The following is a 20015-nucleotide window of genomic DNA, read 5'->3' as shown; positions in this document are numbered from 1 at the left end:
GTTGTTAGAAGGCTCTATGTTTTTATATCTCCTTTGATCAGACAAAGGAAAAAAACGGAGTGAAAGGTGACTGGTTTAACTGAAAACTGATGCGTCGCTTAGTCGTTTAGTGTTTCTTTCACTATCCACGCCCCTTTCCTCCCAAGCCCCACCCCACCCCTTCCCGCATACGCCTGGAGCTGTCCGCAGTGCTGAAATGCTGAGGCTGCCCTCACTTCTGACAGAAGACTCCTAACTAGCTGTGACAAAACCATTAGGTAGAGAGATGCTGGTTTTCTAAAGCTTTGAACATACACATTGCAAACAGACAGCACTTGAAGCAAAGAAGAACACATCAAAGCAACAGACACTTTTCGTCTCATCCCTCCTCGAGGCTTATCCACACTCAGTTTTAATATTTCTTAACTGTGACCATGTTTTGACTCTATTCCCAGAGCCTGCCCTTTGGCAAGCACCCTACAAACTTAATTGTTTCTCTTATGAGCCATTGCATTGCTAATATTTGTGGGGAATTTAGATACAGAATTTGAACATTATCATTTCTTTTGTTATTTAGCTAAGAACACAGAGTGTGAGTGTGACCAGATTTAATAATGAAGACAAATTCTATGGCCATCCTGAGTATTACTACTTAGGAAATTTAATGATCTTATTTTAAAAGTTGCACAGAGAATAAGCATCAGTGGAATGCCCAGTCACAAATGGAAAATCTACATCACCTCCCTTCAAAGTTCATAAACCATTGAGCAAGAAAAAAGATTATAAGAACCAGGGGATGAACCAGAGCAAAACAGTGTTTTCTGGTCAAGACTACCTTGCTTCACTCATGAACTCACAGTTGCCACACAAGATCAAATCAGTCAGCATTCTCATATGGTATGGGGAGGGGATTGTGAGTATTCACCCCTAATTGATGAGTTATTGACATTTGATAGCTTCTGGAGGGAAAGAAAGACACCTTTTAAGGTTGTGGTCCCTAGTATGTTGATCAAATTTCTGTAGATAGGCTCATACCTAGGTGTAGGAATATATGGTAAGCACAAATTTGACTCCATGGATGTTTTTGAAGGAATTGAGAAGTGAGGATATTATGAGAGTTCATAGAAGACCATCTTTTAAAAAGTTGTCCCCCATTAAATGTTAAACTATTAAGACATGTTAAGGAGTAGCTGAAAGAACGGAGGATGTGTGTTCTCCCACTGACATGCTCACACCTTTCTTGACTGTTTCAAAGGTGTCAAGGACTATATCCTTTCTTAATACCCTAAACCAAAACAGTTGCTTGAATTTTGATGTAGTTACGAATTTCACATTTGTGAGAATCAGAAGATGTTAACTCAGTAGATTTGAGGTTATATCTCAGATTATTCGTTCCTAACATCCGTCTTAACTGAACATAGAGGCTTCTAGTCTTACAAGTAGGAAGGTACTAGAAGTAGTGTATTCTAGCAATGCAGTTCCTTGTAGAGTTCAAACAATAAGGTAATTTTCTCTGATCTATATTTAAATATTGTTGCACTGGCTGAAGAGATGACTCAGTGTTATCTAAAAAAGCCCTTGCTGATTGTGATGGCTTGAGTGAGAATGTTCCCCATAGGTTCATATGTTTAAATATGTGGTCTCCAGTTGTTCTAACTGCTTTGGGAAGGATAATGAATGAGGTGGCCTTGTTAGAGAAGGTGTATCATTGAGGATTTACTTTGAGATTTCAAAATACTCTTTCCAGTCCTAGTTTCTCTCTGTCTTTCTCTGCCTTATGCTTGTGGATCAGGATGTGAGCTCTCTGTGGGTTGATCAGTCCTGCAACTACCCTGGCCCAGAATTAGGATTATGAGTTGGCCCACCCCAGCATCCACCCATCTGTGATCTGCTGGAACACATGAAGGGACCTGTCCTGCAGACCCAAAGCTGCAGGACCTCCAAGACACAGGGCAACGAAAGGATATCCAAGGGAAGTTCCAGTGAGGGCCCAGCATTCATAGTGTAGCAGAAACCAGAGGCCTTGAACCAGACTAATGACTCTCTTCAATGAACATTTCAAATGCATATATATGGATAAAGGGTTTACTGCATGATTCACAGTGTCACACTGCAGCTTCCATGATGAGAGTTTTTTTCTTTTCGTTGTTTTGCTTTTCTTCTGTTTTTTTTTCTGTTAAATTTTGGGGGTGTTACAAGGTCGGAGGACAGATATGAAGGGACTGGGAAATGAATGAGATGAAGATGCACGATGTGAAAGACACAATGAATAAATAGAAAGTTTTTTAAAAGATGTGAGTTCTCAATTACTTCTCTAGCAATACCATGCCTACCTGTCTGTTGCCATGCTCCCTGCCATGATGGCCATGGACTCTAACCCTCTGGTACTGTAAGCTCAACATTAATTCTTTCCTTTATAAGTTGTTTTGGTCATGGGGTTTTATTGTGGCAATAGAAAAGTTACTAAGATGATTCTTTTCCAGAGAACCCCAGTTTGGTTCTCACCACCCACATGACAACTCACAGCTAACTGTAACTCCAGTTTCAGGGGATCAGAATCCCTTTTCTGTCTCTTACGACACCAGGACACACATGGCATACATGAATGCAGACTATACTACACATAAATAAGAAACAAAAATCAATATAAATCTTAAAGAGGAAGGTGTTGTAAAAACTAATCTACTTAAATAAGCCCAGAAGTTATTCTTATAATATTTTGTTTGTATACCATTAATAAAATATTTGTGATTTTGTTTTATTTTATTCTAATTTTTATGGTATATGGACCCAGGCTACATTTGACATCCTCCCTCTTATTCTGTGTGTGTGTGTGTGTGTGTGTGTGTGTGTGTGTGTGTGTGTGTGTGTGTACTGGGGGCAGATATCCCATGATACATATTTAGACGTCAATAGACAACCTGCAGGAGTCAGTTCCCTCCTTCTATCAAGTGAGTCCTAGAGACTGAACTTTGGTATTCAGGTTTAGGAGCAAGTACCTTTACATGCTGAACCATCTTGACAGCCCACTCTGTATTTCCTCAGTGTTCTCAAGGGCTCTGAAACACAATCAACACAATCGTTTTTTTTTTTTTTAAGCCTGACTTAAAGGGTCAGAACCAAGTGACATGGATCTGATACAGAGATGAACCTCATTTCAGGAATCATTATAACTAGAGACTTTGAATTGCCATTCTATGACTTTATGATCTGTGGCAAATGCCTATGAAGCCTAATCTTAAACACCAACATGCTAGGGTTAAAGAGATGGTTCAGCAGTTAAAGTGTGTACTATAACTAATGACCACTCCAGCTCCAGGGAATCCAGTACCTTATTGTGGTCTCTGTGATCACCCACATGGAGGTGGCATGCACTTTTGCATACACAAACACACACACACACACAAATAAAAATAAATCTTTAAAACATACTTGGGTGTTACACATCTAATTCTCATTCAGCCTATAAAAGCGGGACATTTGATCATTGATGACAAAAGTACATACATAGATTTTGAAAATTGTTCTGGGTGGTTTCCTACTTTTTTAAGATTTATTTTACGTGTATGAGTGTTTTTCCAACATGTATGAGTATACACCATGCCTGGGGCCCACAGAGATTGAAAGAGGGTATGGGATCCCCTGGAATTGCGATTGTGGGTAGTTGTAAACCACTATGTGGGTGCTAAAATCGAGCCCAGGTTCTATGCAAAGGAAACAAGTGCTCTTGACTGCTGAGCCATCTCTCCAGCCCCCTGGCTTCCTATTGAAAAAAATCATACTACAGTGCTTCCAGCTAATGCTTTCTAACTGATGTCAAAGGAAAGCTTTGACTGCAAATTAGGTTCTTTGGTGTTAGCTGGCACATGACCTTGATCTTCTCAAGCTATATGGAAGACAATGATGCTCTCAAAAGCCTGAAAAGTGGCCCATTCAGGAGCATGTGATTAAAAATCCATTATGTTCCACTTCCTTCGCTAGGTGCTGAGACCCAAAGATAAATTAGATTTGTTATCTGCCCTTGAGGAGATTATTGTAATTATTATTGTAAAGCAGTGTAAAATGTATTGTTATTCTAAAGCAGTGTAAAGACCCCTACAAAGTTATACTTCTATAGATGTTAATATACTACTTATGTTTTATTTTCCATTGCAAAAGGACCAACAACTTAAGATGAACTTGTGCCCTTCAAATTCTTGTACAACTTCCATAGAAACTATTGAATGAAATGAAACTCCCTAATGACCTTCTAAGCAGTGGCTTTCAGGAGACTATGATCTACTTTAAGAATAAAAAACCAAGTAGTGATTGACATTGTTTATACAACTAAATCACCTTTTTTAAAAAAATAGCTACTTTGGTTTGTTTAATAAGATGCTGAGAGTGGAGGCATTGCCTAGTGTTGGAAGCTATTATCAGTCATTATTAACTTTTTATCTAAAATATTTTTTAAATTTAAATTAGAAACAAGCTTGCTTCATATGCCAATTCAAGCTCCCTCTCCTTCCTCCCCTGGCCCCCTTCAGCCCTCTCCCAATCCCCACTCCATTCTCCACTCTCCAAGGAGGGTGAGGCCCTTCATGGGAGATCTCCAAAGTCTGTCATATCATCAGGGGCAGATCACCTTTAACATGCCTTGGTGCTACACTGAACTTTACCTGCAAATATTCTATTGGAAGGACTCCTAATTTACACAAACTGCTTGCTTTCTAGATATATATACCCAACACATTTCCTACTACTTTTTCTTTAAGATGTTAAGCAATTTAGAAAGCTTGGAAATTTCCTAAGAAGTACGACTTACAATGCAAATAGAGCTCTCACACTCACTCTTTATTTTTTCAAACCGGGCCAAGTGTTGTGCTTTTTTCTCATGTACAGTAGAGACTATGGGACTAATCATGTTTATTGCTTCTTTTACCTCCCAGGAATAACAAAGTCAAATTAATCACCTCAAATGTTCTTCTAAATCTGTTTCTTTTCTCTATTTAGTTGTTTCTTGAATTATTTTTTAAATTATTTTATTTTAAATAAATCAGATTGTGGTTACCTGTAACAATAATCTCATAAAGTCAAAAGTGGAGTAAGTAAATTAATATCATTACTCACAGCCAAAATGATGACTGTTAGGTGAGTGCATCTGACAGTTTTATGTATTTATTTATATAATTTATTTTGATAGGATATTGAAAGGTAGGAAACTATATAACCTAATTATTATAGAAATAAAAATCCAAATTATAATAGTACTAAATGAAAAGTTTATACACCCCGATAAGCCTCTCTGCTGATGTAGAAATCCAAATCAGACCAAATCAAACTGAATTAGAAAAAGGCCAGGTTTAATGGATACAATGCTCCCAGATGGCCTCCCAGTCCCCCAGAGAGCAGAGGGAAAAGGGAGACCGGAAAAACCGGAGTCTGTTTTCTGGGGGGCAGTTTAAATACCAGTCGGAGTGATCTTGAGAATCTCTGGGGGAGGGGGTCATTTGGAGGACTTTCTGAGATGTAGGGTTTGGAGAGAGATGGGGGAGGGGTTGGGGTGGAAATTCCACCATAACACTAAATATTAAAACGTTAAGTTGGCAGAAAAGAGTTTCAATTTTATAATTACAAATTAGCTTAACCTTAAGTATTGTATTCTGTTTCTTCTTCTAGATCCTAAATATTGTCCTTTATGGCAAGGTCATTTAATTAAGTTGGAGGTCAGAAGCTCTGATTTCTGTGAGTGTACTATTGGTGTCTTCGTTACTCTCTACATTGTTATTATTGCTATCATTATTGAGACATTGAGACAAGTCTCTTACTGAACCTGGAGCTCAGATTCAGCTAGGCTGACTGGCTAGTGTGCTTCAGGGATCCTCCTGACTCCATCTCCTCAGTACTGGGCCACAGACTCGTACCATCACCCCCTGCTTTTGCAGAGGTTCAAACACATTTAAATCACAATTCAGCTTTGAAAAACAAGCCAGCTCCCCAGCCCCGGGAGGTGTTCATCTCTTGTGAGAAGATGTGTGATTTACAGGAACTTAGAAGGCACTGCAGACAGCCTCACTCAGAGTGTTCTAGCAAGACTATTGCAATGAAACAGAAAGCAAGACCTTCATCCTTTCCAGGGGAAAGTTTTGCTTGCCTGGAGTCTCTTTACTGGAGATTTTTGCTTCCAAGGTTTTTATATTGGCATAATGTCGTGGAGTCACAATAAAGCCTAGATGGTTTTCTTCTTTTCTGTGGAATCTACATTGTCTGATTGGTGGTTGACTGAGGAAGACTCTTCTAATGTAATTATTCCTTTGTATGCTAACTCAAACATTGGCTAACAAAAATTGATTTGTTGAAGAAAAATATAGAAGAATTTTGATATAATTATTTATTTTTTTATACTTGAAACTGAATAACCTAATGAATTCAGAAAATATTTAGACAATTATTTGTATTTTGAAGTTGATCAACTTTAAAAATATTCCCCTATCAGTCTCGAATGTTGTTTTTCACTGCTGCACTCCAGCAGTTATTTTAATCTTTTTGGAGGAAGGGGTCAGGATGATTTTGAAATTTCAGTAAGAAATATCTGCTACTTCTCCCAAAGAGACACAATCGCAGATCTTTTGCTCCCAGTGCAGGCACATCCTGTGCTCCTAGAAGCTCACTGGTTCATTCCCATCCTCCCAGTGTCATTCAAGCAGACCAGTTAAAAGCTTCCTTGATAAATAAAAGGAGCAGGCGCTCGCCCCTGGTTTTGCAGCTCAGTATTGAGTGCTTTAAAGTTCTGTTTTGTTTGTTTTGTGTTTTGTTTTCAGTTACACTATTAGCTTCCTCCCCGCCCCTCCCAGGTCATTTTATCATCTGAGATCTCAAGTGTAGCCAGTGCTGATTGTGCTAAAATGGAATGGGAGGGTTTGGTAATGGGATGATTGGATTAGAAAATGACTGTGTTGAATTTTGTCACCAGTGAAGGAATTATCTGAGCGGACTCCTGCGTGAATTGAGCTGATGATGCTGCTGCGTGGATAATGGTCTAATGCTGGCCTATTTGATGAGTTTCATTGACAAAAGTACATTTTGCTGGAAAATCTTTTCTGCAAAGATAGATGCACCCAATGTTTCAGCTCCAAGTGATGATTAAAATGAAGTTTCATTTGATTGGTTTTAATTTTACTGTCCACATGTTTCTAGATAGTTTCATTTAAACCATAATTCAAGCCATCTACTATATCCTCTGTTAAATAGAATAAAATGTTACTTTCAGCACAGTCTCCACAAAGTTTTGAGTTTTGAAAAGTAAGAACTGACTCAAATTATTTCAAAATCCATCTTTTTTTTTCTGTTACAGTATATGATTCTATAATATCAGTCAATACATAAGAGACAAATGGGGATGTCAAAGGTTGAGGAAAATCATTTTTTATACTTGTTTTTCTCTAGTATGTTATGTTTTGAATACCAAGTTAAAAAAATAACTGAACTCTAAATCCACTTACATAGCTGAATGAGGCAAGCTCCGAGGATATCGTTCTGATGCCCAGGGCACATTCATGCAGTCCTCTTTCCCCTTGGCTCAGCTGCACTGCCTAGCTATCTTGAAAATTCCTATTTCATGATTTTTCCTTATCTTTGTATAAGCTTTTCATAATACCGTCTGTTATGATAAAGCTCGAGGGGAACCTTGCAAGGGGAACTTGGCAGATTCCATGTTGAGCAAGATTGACAAACATGCCAGGCAGGCAGAGCTTAAGTGAGAAGTTTTATTAGAAAGGGGAAGGAAAAGGGAAGGAAAGAGAAAAGAGGTAAAGAGACACAGAGACACAGAGGGAGGACAGAAGAGAAGAGGGAGACAGGAAAAGTCCTGTCTGCCCCAGGGGGACCGCGGGGAAGAAAGCAGGAAAGAGAGTTGCAAAGAGAAGAGAGTGGGAAAGAGGGAAGCTGGAAGAGCGAGCAGGAAAAGAGAGGAACCAGGAAAGAGCATGAACAGGCAGGAGTATTTCTTTCAAAGGGGTCCTTTGCACCTGGGCTGACCAGGCTTCTGCCAGAGTGCATTCTGCCAGGAGACAGGGGCAAGCTAGCATAATGCCTGAATTCTTATACTGTCATCGCTTGTCTTCTCGCCATTATTTTTTATTCTTAGTCAAATTTGTGAAGTCTAAATACATCATAAACTACATTTAAGCTTTCATTCTTTAATTATACTACCACTAGTCGTAGGTTTGTCATCTTTATATATCAGAAATTGTGCGAGCTGGCTTGGAAATTGCACTACATCAGATCCTTGACCATTCGACATTGTCCTCACTCTTCTAACTTCTCCTTCAAAAATCTCTTTCCAGTTGTGTTCCTACCTAAATTGCTTCCAATAAACCATATTGATAAGCTTCTGTCAATAATAAATGCCTCTTGTTGAAAGGGCTGTCATGGAGCTAAACTTCTACATAACTCCAACTGGAGTACTGAAAGAGAAGTTGTTTTAGTCCCCAAACATGAAGTTTGGTTATGGACAGCCAAAGCTTATACAGTGGTTCTATGAAGTCAGCAAAGTTTTGGGTTTCCTTGTCCTCTTCCTCTTCTTCTTCCTCCTCCTCCTCCTGTTGTTGTTCACATGTAGATCTGCCCTTAGATTTGTTGAAACACAGTTTCCACATGTATGCTCAGTTTTTCAGCCCCACAGGGTAGAAGAAAAGCAAAGAACTCACCAGGAAATAAGCACATGCAGAAACCCCTAGATACTATTCCTCACAACTTAGTAAATAGATCTGTGTCTAGGCACATGACCACTCTAAGCAAAACTGCTTTTATCCTGTATGGAAAGTGAGAGAGGACATAAGACAGGGAACTTGTAGTGCTCAATAGCATAAAGCAAAGAACAGGTCAAAACCAAATGTGAATGGTGTCATCAGAAAGCAATTTTAAAGGAGTGTTTGCACAACCATCATATAGAAGGTATTAAGCAAATCAATCCTTTCCATTGAAAGTTATTCTCATGACGATCAGGCTCAGTTGTGTATAATAATAAGAGGCTAAGAAGCAGCAATTTAACCAGGGCGAGCATTTGTTAGTCAGTGTAGGGGAGCAATATGGATTAGAATGCCAGGGTAGTTACTGTGGCTTCATGCCTCATCCTGATTCCTTTTTCCTGTTCCTCATCTTTAGCTTCCAGTTACAAGGTCACTTCTGGGTCTTACATGGTAATTGTTGTAGTAAACATAACGTTTTTATTACAAGCTAATGACAGGAGGAGACAAGGAGGACAGAAGAACCATGGTCCTTGCCAAGACTTTCCTACATGTCCATTCAACATTTCTCTTAGATTTTATTGACCAGAAATATACCTTCATAGATACATGTAGCTGCAAGCAGAGAGAAGATGTGTGGGCTTCTGGCAGTTATCATTGGCAATGTATTCCTATCAGCAGATAAAAAGAGGATGGTTGGTTTTGTCAGCTTTCTTCTCTATGAGCTTCTACCGATTATCTCCAAATATTCATAGCAGCACAGGGATTGAACCTCACAATTTATCGTTCCAAGAAATATATTTTCTCTTCCAAATGTTATAATTAAAAGTTGAGAACAGTGTTGCAAAAATGTAAATATTTAAATTAAAGGCAATAATGAGCGATAATCATCTTGGTACTCTTAGAGTGGGGGTGTCAAATGAGACAGTTAAAGTATTGTCATTTAATATCCATGGCTTTGGATGGAGGAAGCCAAATTCTTCCATGTAGTAAGGAGAGGGAGTGCCTCTTCCTATGCAAAGGAAAGTGGGCAGTTCTCTCCAGAACTCACTCTAATCTGCTTTTTTGATGGACTTACTGGGTGACACTGAGCTAAGGAATTAGAAAGTGGTTGAAATTTCTTTCTATTATTTAGTAACAAACATCTTCTTCCATCATAGGATGAACAGCAAAACAGAATAGTGTGCAGTGCTGTGGATTGAACCTTGTTAGATAAGTGTTCTCCCACTGAGATATATTCTTAGATCTATAAACACTTAGAACATTCAGATCTTAGTGCTTACAAATTTAGTTATTTAATTTATCATACGTCCTGTCTTTCTTTCTTTTTATCCCCCTCTCCCCCCAGGCAAGGTCTCAGTGTCCTAGTTTGCTTCTTTTGTCTATGTGATAAAACATTGACCAAAAGCAATTTGCTTTACAGCTTACAGTTCACCGTGGAGGGAAGTCAGTACAGGAACTCCAGGCAGCAACCTGGAGGCAAGAACTGATGCAGAGGCCATGGATGAACATTGCTCACTGACTTGTTCCCTATGGCTTGCTCAGCCTGTTTTCTTATATAATGACTACCACCTGCCCAGGGTTGGCGTCAACCACAGTGGAATAGCTCCCTTAAATCACTCACTAATGAATAAAATGTTTTACAGACATTCCTACACGCCAGTCAGATGGAGGCAATGCCTTAACTGAGGTGACTCTAGTTTGTGTCAGGTTGTCAAAAATACACCAGCACACTCGAGTTTAGGTTGGCCTTAAACTTACTATATGGCTGAGGATGACCCAGAACCCTAGGTACTCCTGTCCCTATGTCCTGAGTGTTGGGATTACAGGTGTGTCCCTGTATACCTGGCCTGGATTTTAATTCTTACAAAGAAAAAGGCGATGGTATCCTAGCTTCCACACTGTTTCATTTTCCCCCTTTGGTAACAGAATTCTGTTGGCAATGAGGCACTCACCTATTTAACACCCCCTCCATAGCTCAGTGGTTTCTGGACAAAATTTTGCTCCATCACTGGAATTGTATGAGACTTTTCAACAGGATGTTTCTTTCCTTCTCCTGTGGACAACTTATGATGCACAATGCAGAGAAGATGTCCAAATTGCCAGCAATAGCTTAGGGTCATGACGCCTCCTTAAGAATCAAAGCTTCACACTAGGAGAGTCACAAATTAGAGAAATGGAGCCTGGACTTGTGATGGTGACGCTAGGGTTATCATAACTAGGACACATCCATGTACTTTTTCTTAAAGAGATTAACAAAGCCCATCTTGTTTAGGAAACACTTATTTCCCTTTGGTGTTATTAGCAAGTAGTAAAAAGGATAAGGCATATTAAGCTATTAGCAGAAAAGGCTGGATGTTGGAGTTACGTTTCTAATATGCAAAAGGGCTTTCCTCTCTCATACATGTATGCAAATACACATTCCAATTTTTTGAGAAAGAAAACCAAGTGGTCCTGTGACTTCACTCCAGAAATATATTAGTTTCTTTTCTATTACTGAGATAAAACACCAAGGGCAAGGCAACTTACAAAAGGAAGAGTTTGTTTGGTTTTACAGTTCTGGAGGGATAAGAGTCGTCCTGTAGGGGAGGCATGACAGCTGGCAGGCAGGCAAGCAGTTGAAACAGCAAGCTGAGGACTTATGTCTTGCAGGAAGCAGAGAGAGTGAACTGGGAAGGACATGAGTCTTTAAACTCTCAACACCCACCCCTAGTGACATACTTCCTCCAACAGGGCTACATAAGTCTCCCAAAACATCACCACCAACTGAGGTCTCAGTGTTCAAATACATGAGCAAAAGGGGCTCATTGTTATTCAAACCACTGCAAATATACTTTGCGCAATTCTGAAGGATAGCGATTTTGCAGTAGGAACTGCGAGAAGAAACTTGTGCATTTGTTATCTAAGTGTTTTTCAGTGTGTGTACACATACTGAAAAAAAAAAGCCACTGAGGGGAATAGAGGAATTGAATTTTACCCTATTCTTTGTAGATTTTGAGATAAGTATGATGGCAACAGTGTGGGTGAAGGAGAGGTCAGTGTACAGGGTAGTTTCTACTCTGCATGGAAACTGCTCCACTTAAGACCATATTCCAGAACCCATCTCTTGCAGGAGGCCTTCAAGGATCCTCAGTTGACATTGCCCTCTGCTCTTAATGCATTCACCAAGATTCGGACTAAAGTGTAGGCAGGGAGTCATTTGTCTTAGGCACAAAAATAACTCCAAAGTGCAGTCATTAAGATAGATATTTTAATGTAATATCTAAACTGGCACACTATGCAGGACGGGCAAGTCTCATGTATGTGTGTGTCCTATTAAATCATGCTTTTATCTTGATTACAGCTCTCAAATAGTGGTATTTACCAAAGTCTTTCTCTAGCAGAGCTCTAGCGTTCCTCCTGTACCTTCTATTATGCTTTGGCCAAGAAGAACTTTCAAAAAGTATTGAAGTGAGAGAAAGGTTTTGCAGGAATCTACTAGACCAGGGATCATCCGACAGAGTTTTTTGGTGAAATTCATTGATAGCAAAAGAATAATGGGATGATGAAAACTTTGAAAGTTATTGCAATTTACTACTTCGTGGAAAAATAATCTGACTTCCCCTTGGCTGAAACCCCATGGGCTCCTTAAGGGACAGACTGCAATACTGTGGCACTCGGTCCTCTATGAAGTGCTTTCTTTAAATCCTTACCCTACAAGGGAGACATTGCTGTCCTGGTTGGGAAGAGAGGTTGAGAAGTGAACTGTTTCACCCAAGGGGTTAGAAGGAGAAAGTGGCAGAGGTGGGCTCTCACCTGACTGCCTCTGTCTGATTCCAGAACCTAACAGGTAACTGCAAACATAAGCTCCCAGGGTTGACTGAAGGGAAACACAAATTGAGTGCAGTAGTATCTGTTGTGTCAGGACACTATGTGTGCAGTATCCTAAAGGCAGTGTTTTACTGATCACTCCATCACTTAAAACACGTTTGCAGTGTGCCACTCACTTTTTAATGGGAGGAAACGTTTGAGGAGGTCTTCGCATTTTTCAACTGGAAAAGATCAGTTTAGTGTGAAGTGTAATTATAGCACTCAAGTTAAATTTATGAGTTTTTCATATTTAAGGGGAAAAATTTACAATCAAAACCCCAAATGTACATTTGTAGCTAATCTTGTACAAAAAAGTTTTTCATTTATCCTTTGTTGTTTTCCAAGATAGGCTTTCACTGTGTAACAGCATTCACTGTCCTAGAATTCGCTCTGTAGACCAGCCCACTGGCCTCAAACTCAGAGATCAGCTTGCCTGTTCCTCCCCAGTGCTAGGATTAAAGGTGTGTGCCATGACCGCCGGCTTTATTTTATATATATATATATATATATATATATATATATATATGTATATTTTATTTCACGTGTATATGTGTTTTGCCTGCATGTAATTATAAGCACCAAGTACATGCCCAGTGTGCAGCATTTCGACGGATCCGATGGGATGGATTACAGTACTTGGGAGTCACAGAATACTGAGTTGTCACAGCTCAGATGGAAAGGTATTCTGGCAATCAGGAGCCAAGGAATACCACATGTCACAGTAAGCATAGCAGCTTACAGCCCTGCTTCAGGGAAAGGCTTCCCCAGTGTATCAGCGCTCCAGCAGGAGAGGGTTTCCTGGCGAAGTTGTTACAGTTCCACTACAGTCCCAGGAGAGGAGAGTGGAGTGTAACAACTTCGCTTAGCCAGGGTGAAAAGTGTTACAGTCCTGCTCCCCTCTGCTCTGGGCTGTCCCTGCTCTGTGGAAAGGTCTCACCCAAAACTCATTCAAGAGATTTATTAGGAGGGAAGAATCTAGGAGAGTGGCTGCCTGTTACCAAGGTGGTAGAGGACAGCAGGACAGCCCGAATAGCCAGAAGCTGAACAGACACAGGGTTTATATGGGGGGGGGGCAGAATTTTCCAGGGCAGGGATTGGTCAGATTTCAATCCCTGAGTTCAGGATGGTTAGATCTCTTGCTCAGGGATTGGTTAGTTTTCTGCACAGGGTTAGGGTCAGATTTGGCTCAGGTTTCAGGGCCAAAGTGTGTTCCTTTCACTGGTCCTTTTTAGCCTTTTGTCTCTAGTTTTAGGGCCAGGGTATATTTCTTTCACTGACTCTGATTCCAGGGACAAAGTGTGTTTCTTTGGCACTGGTTTCAGGGTCAGGGTGCATTTCTTTGGTTCTGGTTGCAGGGCCAAAGTGTGTTTCTTTGGCTGGACCCTTTTCCCTACAGTGCCTATACGTCAGAGGAGGGTGTTGGCTTCCCTCCATGTGGGTGCTGGGAACCGAACCTGGGTCCTTTGCAAGTGCAAATTATACCCCGGGGATCCTTGTACAGTACTTGAGAAAATCATGAATAGTCCACCATCAATTGCTGTCCCCGAGAATGTAAAAACTTCAACTTCCTAGCTGATTGCTGAGGTCTACAGGAATCGTCAGCCTTCAAAGAAAGTGGTCAACTTGCTGACGCTCCATCAGTCATGGATGCACTGCCCTGAAGGTCCCCCCGGGTGACTCGTGGGCATGGCGATTACGTAAGAGCATCGGTCTGCACAGACGACGCTGGCGTATTTCCCCGTATCCAAACGCCCCTCCCCCCAGAGCCCCCATCCCCTCGCCCCTAGCCTGCCCCCGCTCTCTCCGCAGGTGGCCACGCAGGAGCCCCGCCCCCCCGCTCGCTCCCCAAGTCGCGGGGCCTCGTCCGCTCTCGCGAGATCCGGGCCGCCGAGCGCTCGGGGCCTTTTCAAATCGCGGTCCGTTACCGCTCCGCCGGCCGCCGCCATTGTAGCGCTCGGAGCCCTCAGCGCGGCCGAGGCGGAGCCCGCGGCGGGATGGCCGATGCCGACAAGCCTGAGGCGGCCGCGGGCGACGACGGTCCGCAGCAGCAGCCGGCCGATCCGCGGCGAGACCCGCACCCCGCCGAGCCCGAGAAGCCGCCGCGCAGCAGCGCCAACGGCGTTAAAATGTATTGTCTCCCCCGGGCGGGCAGGGCGGGAGGCGCGGGCGGCCCTGGTGCGGGAGCAGGTGCGGCGCGGCCGGCCCCGGCCTCGGGCGCGCGGAAAACGGTTCCCTTTAAAGGCCCGAGGGTAGCCTCATCTCGGGGGAGGACCTAGGGATGACATCATCGGACCGTCCCCTCCCGGCCCGGTTCCGAGCCCCGCTGAGGGCCGCGTGTGCCGTGGTGGTTTCTGAAGTGGTAGAGCTCACCGAACCCATTGTGTTCCCCTTGATTGGCTTTCTTAAAAGGATTCTCGGTCTCCTCCACTCCCCCGGTGATGTTGGTGATGTTTGTCGTAGGTGCAGACTTTTTTTTTAAACACATACTGTGTGTGGTGGCCTTCATTTTACTATAATGCAATATAAGGTGCTATAATTAAGTCAGTAGAATATTAGTGCATTTGGCAGAGCTGGGAATGGAACCCAGGGCCTTGTGTATGCTAGGCAGTCGCTAGGCCACAACAACGACACCCCCAACCCACAGAATACACTGTTTTTAGAAGAAAACCTACGACTTTAAGGTTGGATCTGTCATCTGTGTCTATAGAGAATTCAATTAGCGTTAAGCCATAAGATACTCAGTTATAAGGAAGTAGGATAGGGGCGTGTTATGCTAGCCTCTCCTTGTCACTTGGGGCGATGTGAAGGCAAACATTTATTTTCCTACGTCCCATTCTGTAAAACTGAAGTTGAAAATGTCAGTCATTTAGTGAAAACACCCTTCACCTCTCAGTTCTGCCTCAGTAGAAAAGCAGTGAACACATGCTCTCATTAGGAATGTCTTCCTGACCTTTTTGTGTGGAAATGCTTGAGGTAGTGATGGTACTATTGACCACTCTCTTGGAATGAATGAACTGAATTGAATTGGTCGCAAATTAGATGGGGTAGCTCTCCTCAGCATCTTTATGGCAGTCTTGTTCTTAGGATGACATCATTGGATAGTTTGTCTGACAGTGTATTTAAGAGGAATTACCCCATTTCCTTGGGGTCCATGGTGAACTTTGGAAGTCCAGTGGTTGGTGTTTTCTGAAGCGAATATTCATTTTTGAAATGATATATGTGAAGAGGCACCTTAATAATGTGCCATTAGGCAGAATCCATTGTGTTCCTTTGAGTTGGTTTGAAGCACCTTAAATAGGGACTTTAACTTCTCTCGTCCCCTGGTGGCATTTGGACAGACAGCATTTTCAGAGCAGAAGAGTTTAGCAGGTATCTGAGATTAGAACTCAGTGCAGTTTGTTCCTAGATGGAACATGTGTGTGTACCTCCTCCACCACTGAGAAATCAGAGAGCAAGTGAAGCTTATATCTGCCAAGTCTGGGCTTTCAGGGGTTTGCCATGAAAAATCGAAATAAAAAACCAGTGGAATGACTGTAGCCATACAATCAGTCCATAGATTTAATCATGGCTTGAAAATACCCCATATTGTATCTGTATGGAAATTAAGCAAGTATATGCATTGTTTTAGGTGTTATAAGTAATGAAGAGATTAAAGTATGTGCAAGATTGTGTTTAAGTCATATGCAGACACTGCCATTTTGGGTAAAAGACTAGAGCTTATGTGGGCTCTGTGGGGCGGAATGGGCCTGAGGGATGGCAGGTATGTATCATACATTTTTATCTATGCATGAGTGCCCCACTCCTTTACTCTGGAAGAAAATAATCATTGAATCCTGTGATGTTGGCACATGGGAAGCTGGCATCTAAACCTCTTGTTAGTTGTGAAAATGTAGTGCCAACAGTTGCATTGCAGGATGCGAAAAGAGGTGGGAAAGAGCCATTTTCTAATTTGAGGAGAGAAAATAGGATGCCCGAAGTAAATAGAGAATGTTCCATATTCTAATTCATTCTTTCCCTATTTTCCCAATGTTGAGTAGAGAACAGTATACTCCTAAGGGATATATTGTCTGCTGTGCCAGCATGAGATACTCACAATGAACAAGGAGGGCCTTAAGTCTTAGGTGCATCAACTGTGAACCAGTCAGGGTAGCTGATTCCCATAAACATTGGACTGATTAGCAGGTTTTTAATGATTAGAACTCATTAAAATCGTTGTGATGACCAGATGCTGCTTCACAGCATACACTGCTTAGATGCTGCTGTCATCAGGATTGAAGCAACTGTGTTTAAATTAATTCATGGTCTTTTTTCATCTTTGCACCTTGGGGCCTTAAATTTTAAAGGTCCAGCGAATATATGTTGAAGAAATACAGCAAGAACTTTTGTGATCAGGAAACTCATGCAGAAGATGTAGTTGGCTTGTTCTTTAGACAGGAATTAAAGATATTGTTCCCTCTTTCCATACTTTAGTAAATTGGAAGGAAAGCAGCAATTGCCTTGTGACTTTTCACTAGTCTTATATGGTCTTAAATGTATTTATATTGTACTATTTTTAAAATATCTAGCATTGGGGCAGGGTGAACTGGAATTGCTAGGTCATTTGATAGTTTGGTTTCTGATTTTTCCAGAAACCTTTAGTTGCTCTCTCCTTATCCTTTAAATAAACAAAAAGAAGATATTCTAATATGTGTATTTCCACATATGGGTTTCATCCAGGATAAAAGTAGAAAGGAGGAATACTTATCTTCTTACCTGACCCCAGACTGGAAACATTCAGTGGAAGTACTTTATTATGCAGATAGTTCATCAGGGGAATTGAAAGGTTTGTTATGTCTGCAGTAGCTAGGAACCAGAGAAGAGGCCTTGTACATTTTGGCTACTTACTTCTATTTTCAGAAATGCCACTCTGTTCACACAGAGATAAATTCTAGAGTTGAACAGTTTTTTGGGTTTTTTTGTTTTTTGAAATGATAAGGTTGATAGAGAAGACGTCCCTGTCAAAATCTGAATAGGCGGTGAAGCAAGTTTAACAATAATGTTTTTTGTTGTTGTTGTTGTTTTTTTTGTTTGTTTTTTTCTTGATTGTGGGAGTATTTCTCAAAGATGGTGCCAACATCTATTCAAGAGTATGGATTCAGTTTGTTTGTTTTTGAGATAGGGTTCTTGCCAGCTTGGTTCTTCATAGTCCAGCTCTTGGCTGTCCTTTTGCTTCTACCAGTTGAGTGCTGATTTTACAGGCATATATCACCATTTTCAGCAAAGTGTGTCTGTATGTGTATGTGTGTGTGTGTGTGTGTGTGTGTACTTCTTTCTGAGAGGTTGTTCACTGAACCTAAAACTCACTGATTAGATCCTGGCTGGCCAGAGAGGTTCTGGAATCCATTTTCCCTCCCCCATGCTGTAGAGTTACAGAATTGTATTTCCATGCCCAACTTCTTAATGTGGATGCTAGAGATCCAAAGCTTGGTACTCAGTTTTGCATAGCGTGTACTTTACCATCTGAACCGTCTTCCCAACCTGTAGGGTGTGGGTCCTTAACTGATAAAAGAGAAATTACGATTTTAGCCAACACATGTTATAGTCAGTAACCATGCTAGATACAGTGTTTATATCAAAGCAGATAGGCTTTATTCTAGTAGACTTTATGTACTTTATTTATGGCAGTGTTGTTATCCTTCAGGAGAGTGGTGTCTAAGAAGTAGAAAAAAATTAGCCAGGTGATAGTGGCTCATGCTTTAATCCCAGAACTCAGGAGGCAGAGGCAGGCAGATCTCTGTGAGTTTGAGGCCAGCTGGTCTACAGAGTGAGTTCCAGGACATACTCCAAAGCTATACAGAGAAACCCTGTCTCAATAAACCAAACATAATAAATTCTCATATTAATGCAGTACAAATTTTTTTATAGCTTTCTAAAATTGCTTATCTTAGAATTTATAGCCTGGAGCCGGGCGGTGGTGGCACACACCTTTAATCCCAGCATTCGGGAGGCAGAGGCAGGCGGATCTCTGTAAGTTCGAGGATGGGCTGGACCGACAGCCTCCAAAACAATACGGAGAAACCCTGTCTCGTAAAAAAACAAACAAACAAACAAACAAAAAAGAATTTGTAGCCTGGATTATGACATTTGGTTTGTCGTTAGAATAATCCATGAGGTTTAAAACAATCTGTTTTCAGCCGGGCGTTGGTGGCGCACGCCTTTAATCCCAGCACTCGGGAGGCAGAGGCAGGCGGATCACTGTGAGTTCGAGACCAGCCTGGTCTACCGAGCGAGTTCCAGGACAGCCTCCAAAGCCACAGAGAAACCCTGTCTCGAAAAACCAAAAACCAAACCAAAACAAAACAAAAAAACAAAACAAAAAAACAAAAAAAAATCTGTTTTCTTGCTCATTATTCTGAGAGAGATTTTGACTCAGTAAAGTTTATAAAAATTGCCTTGAAATTATTTTGTTAATGAAAATACTTTGGGTTGACTAAAGCAATCCATGAGTTAAACCTACTGTCTTTTCTGTAGTAAGATTGCTTTCAAGAACTGGGGAGCTAGCACAGTTGAAAAAGTGCTTGCAGTGAGGACCTGAGTTTGATCTCCAGAACCATGGGAAAATGCTGGGCATGGAAGTGTATCCTTGTAATTCCAGTGCAGGGGAGAAAGGGTGCTGGGTCTCCCTGGCTAGCCAGTCTAGCCAATTTGGTAAGCATCAATCCAAAGACAGACACTATCTCAAAGACAGGAATGACATTCCTGAGGCTGTCCCCTGTTCTCGGTACACATGCTCACAGACATGTGTACATACCTGTACACATGCATGTACCTGCATATTGCTTTAAAAGTATAAGTTCTGTTTTTAAATATTAATCCAGATTTTTATCTGCAGGGATTACTTTAAGTATGTACCCATATCTTATTTATTCCCATGTTGGTGTATGATATCATAATAGTTGCATTGTGATTAAAGTCTTATAAATTAATTTTTTTCAATTAGCCCCATTAGAAAAGACTGATAGATTCTGCCTCATGATATGTTTTATTATCTCCCCTTCCCAACTCTATCCTTTCATTATAGATAGCATTACTAGTAACAGATACAATTCTATGAGGTGTCTTAGCCTATGTTCAACATGAAGCTATTAGGATACCTCTAAAATTTTCTGTGTTTATCAACATAAAGGATAGATAAACGCTGACATGTAGTGAATATGTGTATACATTTATTAAACAGGTAGATAGATGTGACTATATTTTGATTATGGTTTTAAGGGGAGGAGAAAATTCTAATAAATTTTCAGATAATCAAATTAGTTTGTTTATTCATTTATTTTCTTTATTGGGGGGCAGAGTCTTGACTGTGTAGCTCTGGTCTGGCTGACTGGAACTTACTATATAGACCTGGCTTTCTTGAAATCTGTGGTAATCTTTCTGCCTCTGTCTTCTGAGTGCTGAAATATAAGTGTGTACCACCATGCA

General features: G+C 41.1%; 1 protein-coding gene across 6 annotated transcripts in view; it reads left to right on the top strand.

The window, feature by feature from the left end:
- The first annotated feature begins 14430 nt into the window (after nucleotides 1-14430).
- Myef2 (myelin expression factor 2) overlaps nucleotides 14431-20015 on the top strand; it is a 31753-nt gene continuing 26168 nt past the window's right edge. For 3 of the 6 annotated variants that reach the window (XM_013112331.3, XM_013112330.3, XM_013112328.3), the window contains exon 1: nucleotides 14431-14682. In XM_013112331.3, the coding sequence (XP_012967785.1) occupies nucleotides 14549-14682 (134 nt within the window). In that variant the 5' untranslated portion in view covers nucleotides 14431-14548. The remainder of the gene's footprint in view (nucleotides 14683-20015) is intronic. The other 3 variants (XM_005068557.4, XM_013112329.3, XM_005068556.4) reach the window with 1 other exon arrangement.

Source organism: Mesocricetus auratus, unplaced genomic scaffold (genome assembly GCF_017639785.1).
Source record: "Mesocricetus auratus isolate SY011 unplaced genomic scaffold, BCM_Maur_2.0 Super-Scaffold_100004, whole genome shotgun sequence".
In the NCBI taxonomy this organism is placed as follows: Eukaryota; Metazoa; Chordata; class Mammalia; order Rodentia; family Cricetidae; genus Mesocricetus; species Mesocricetus auratus.
Note: the sequence above shows the minus strand (reverse complement) of the source record. Positions and strands in the feature narration are given on the sequence as shown.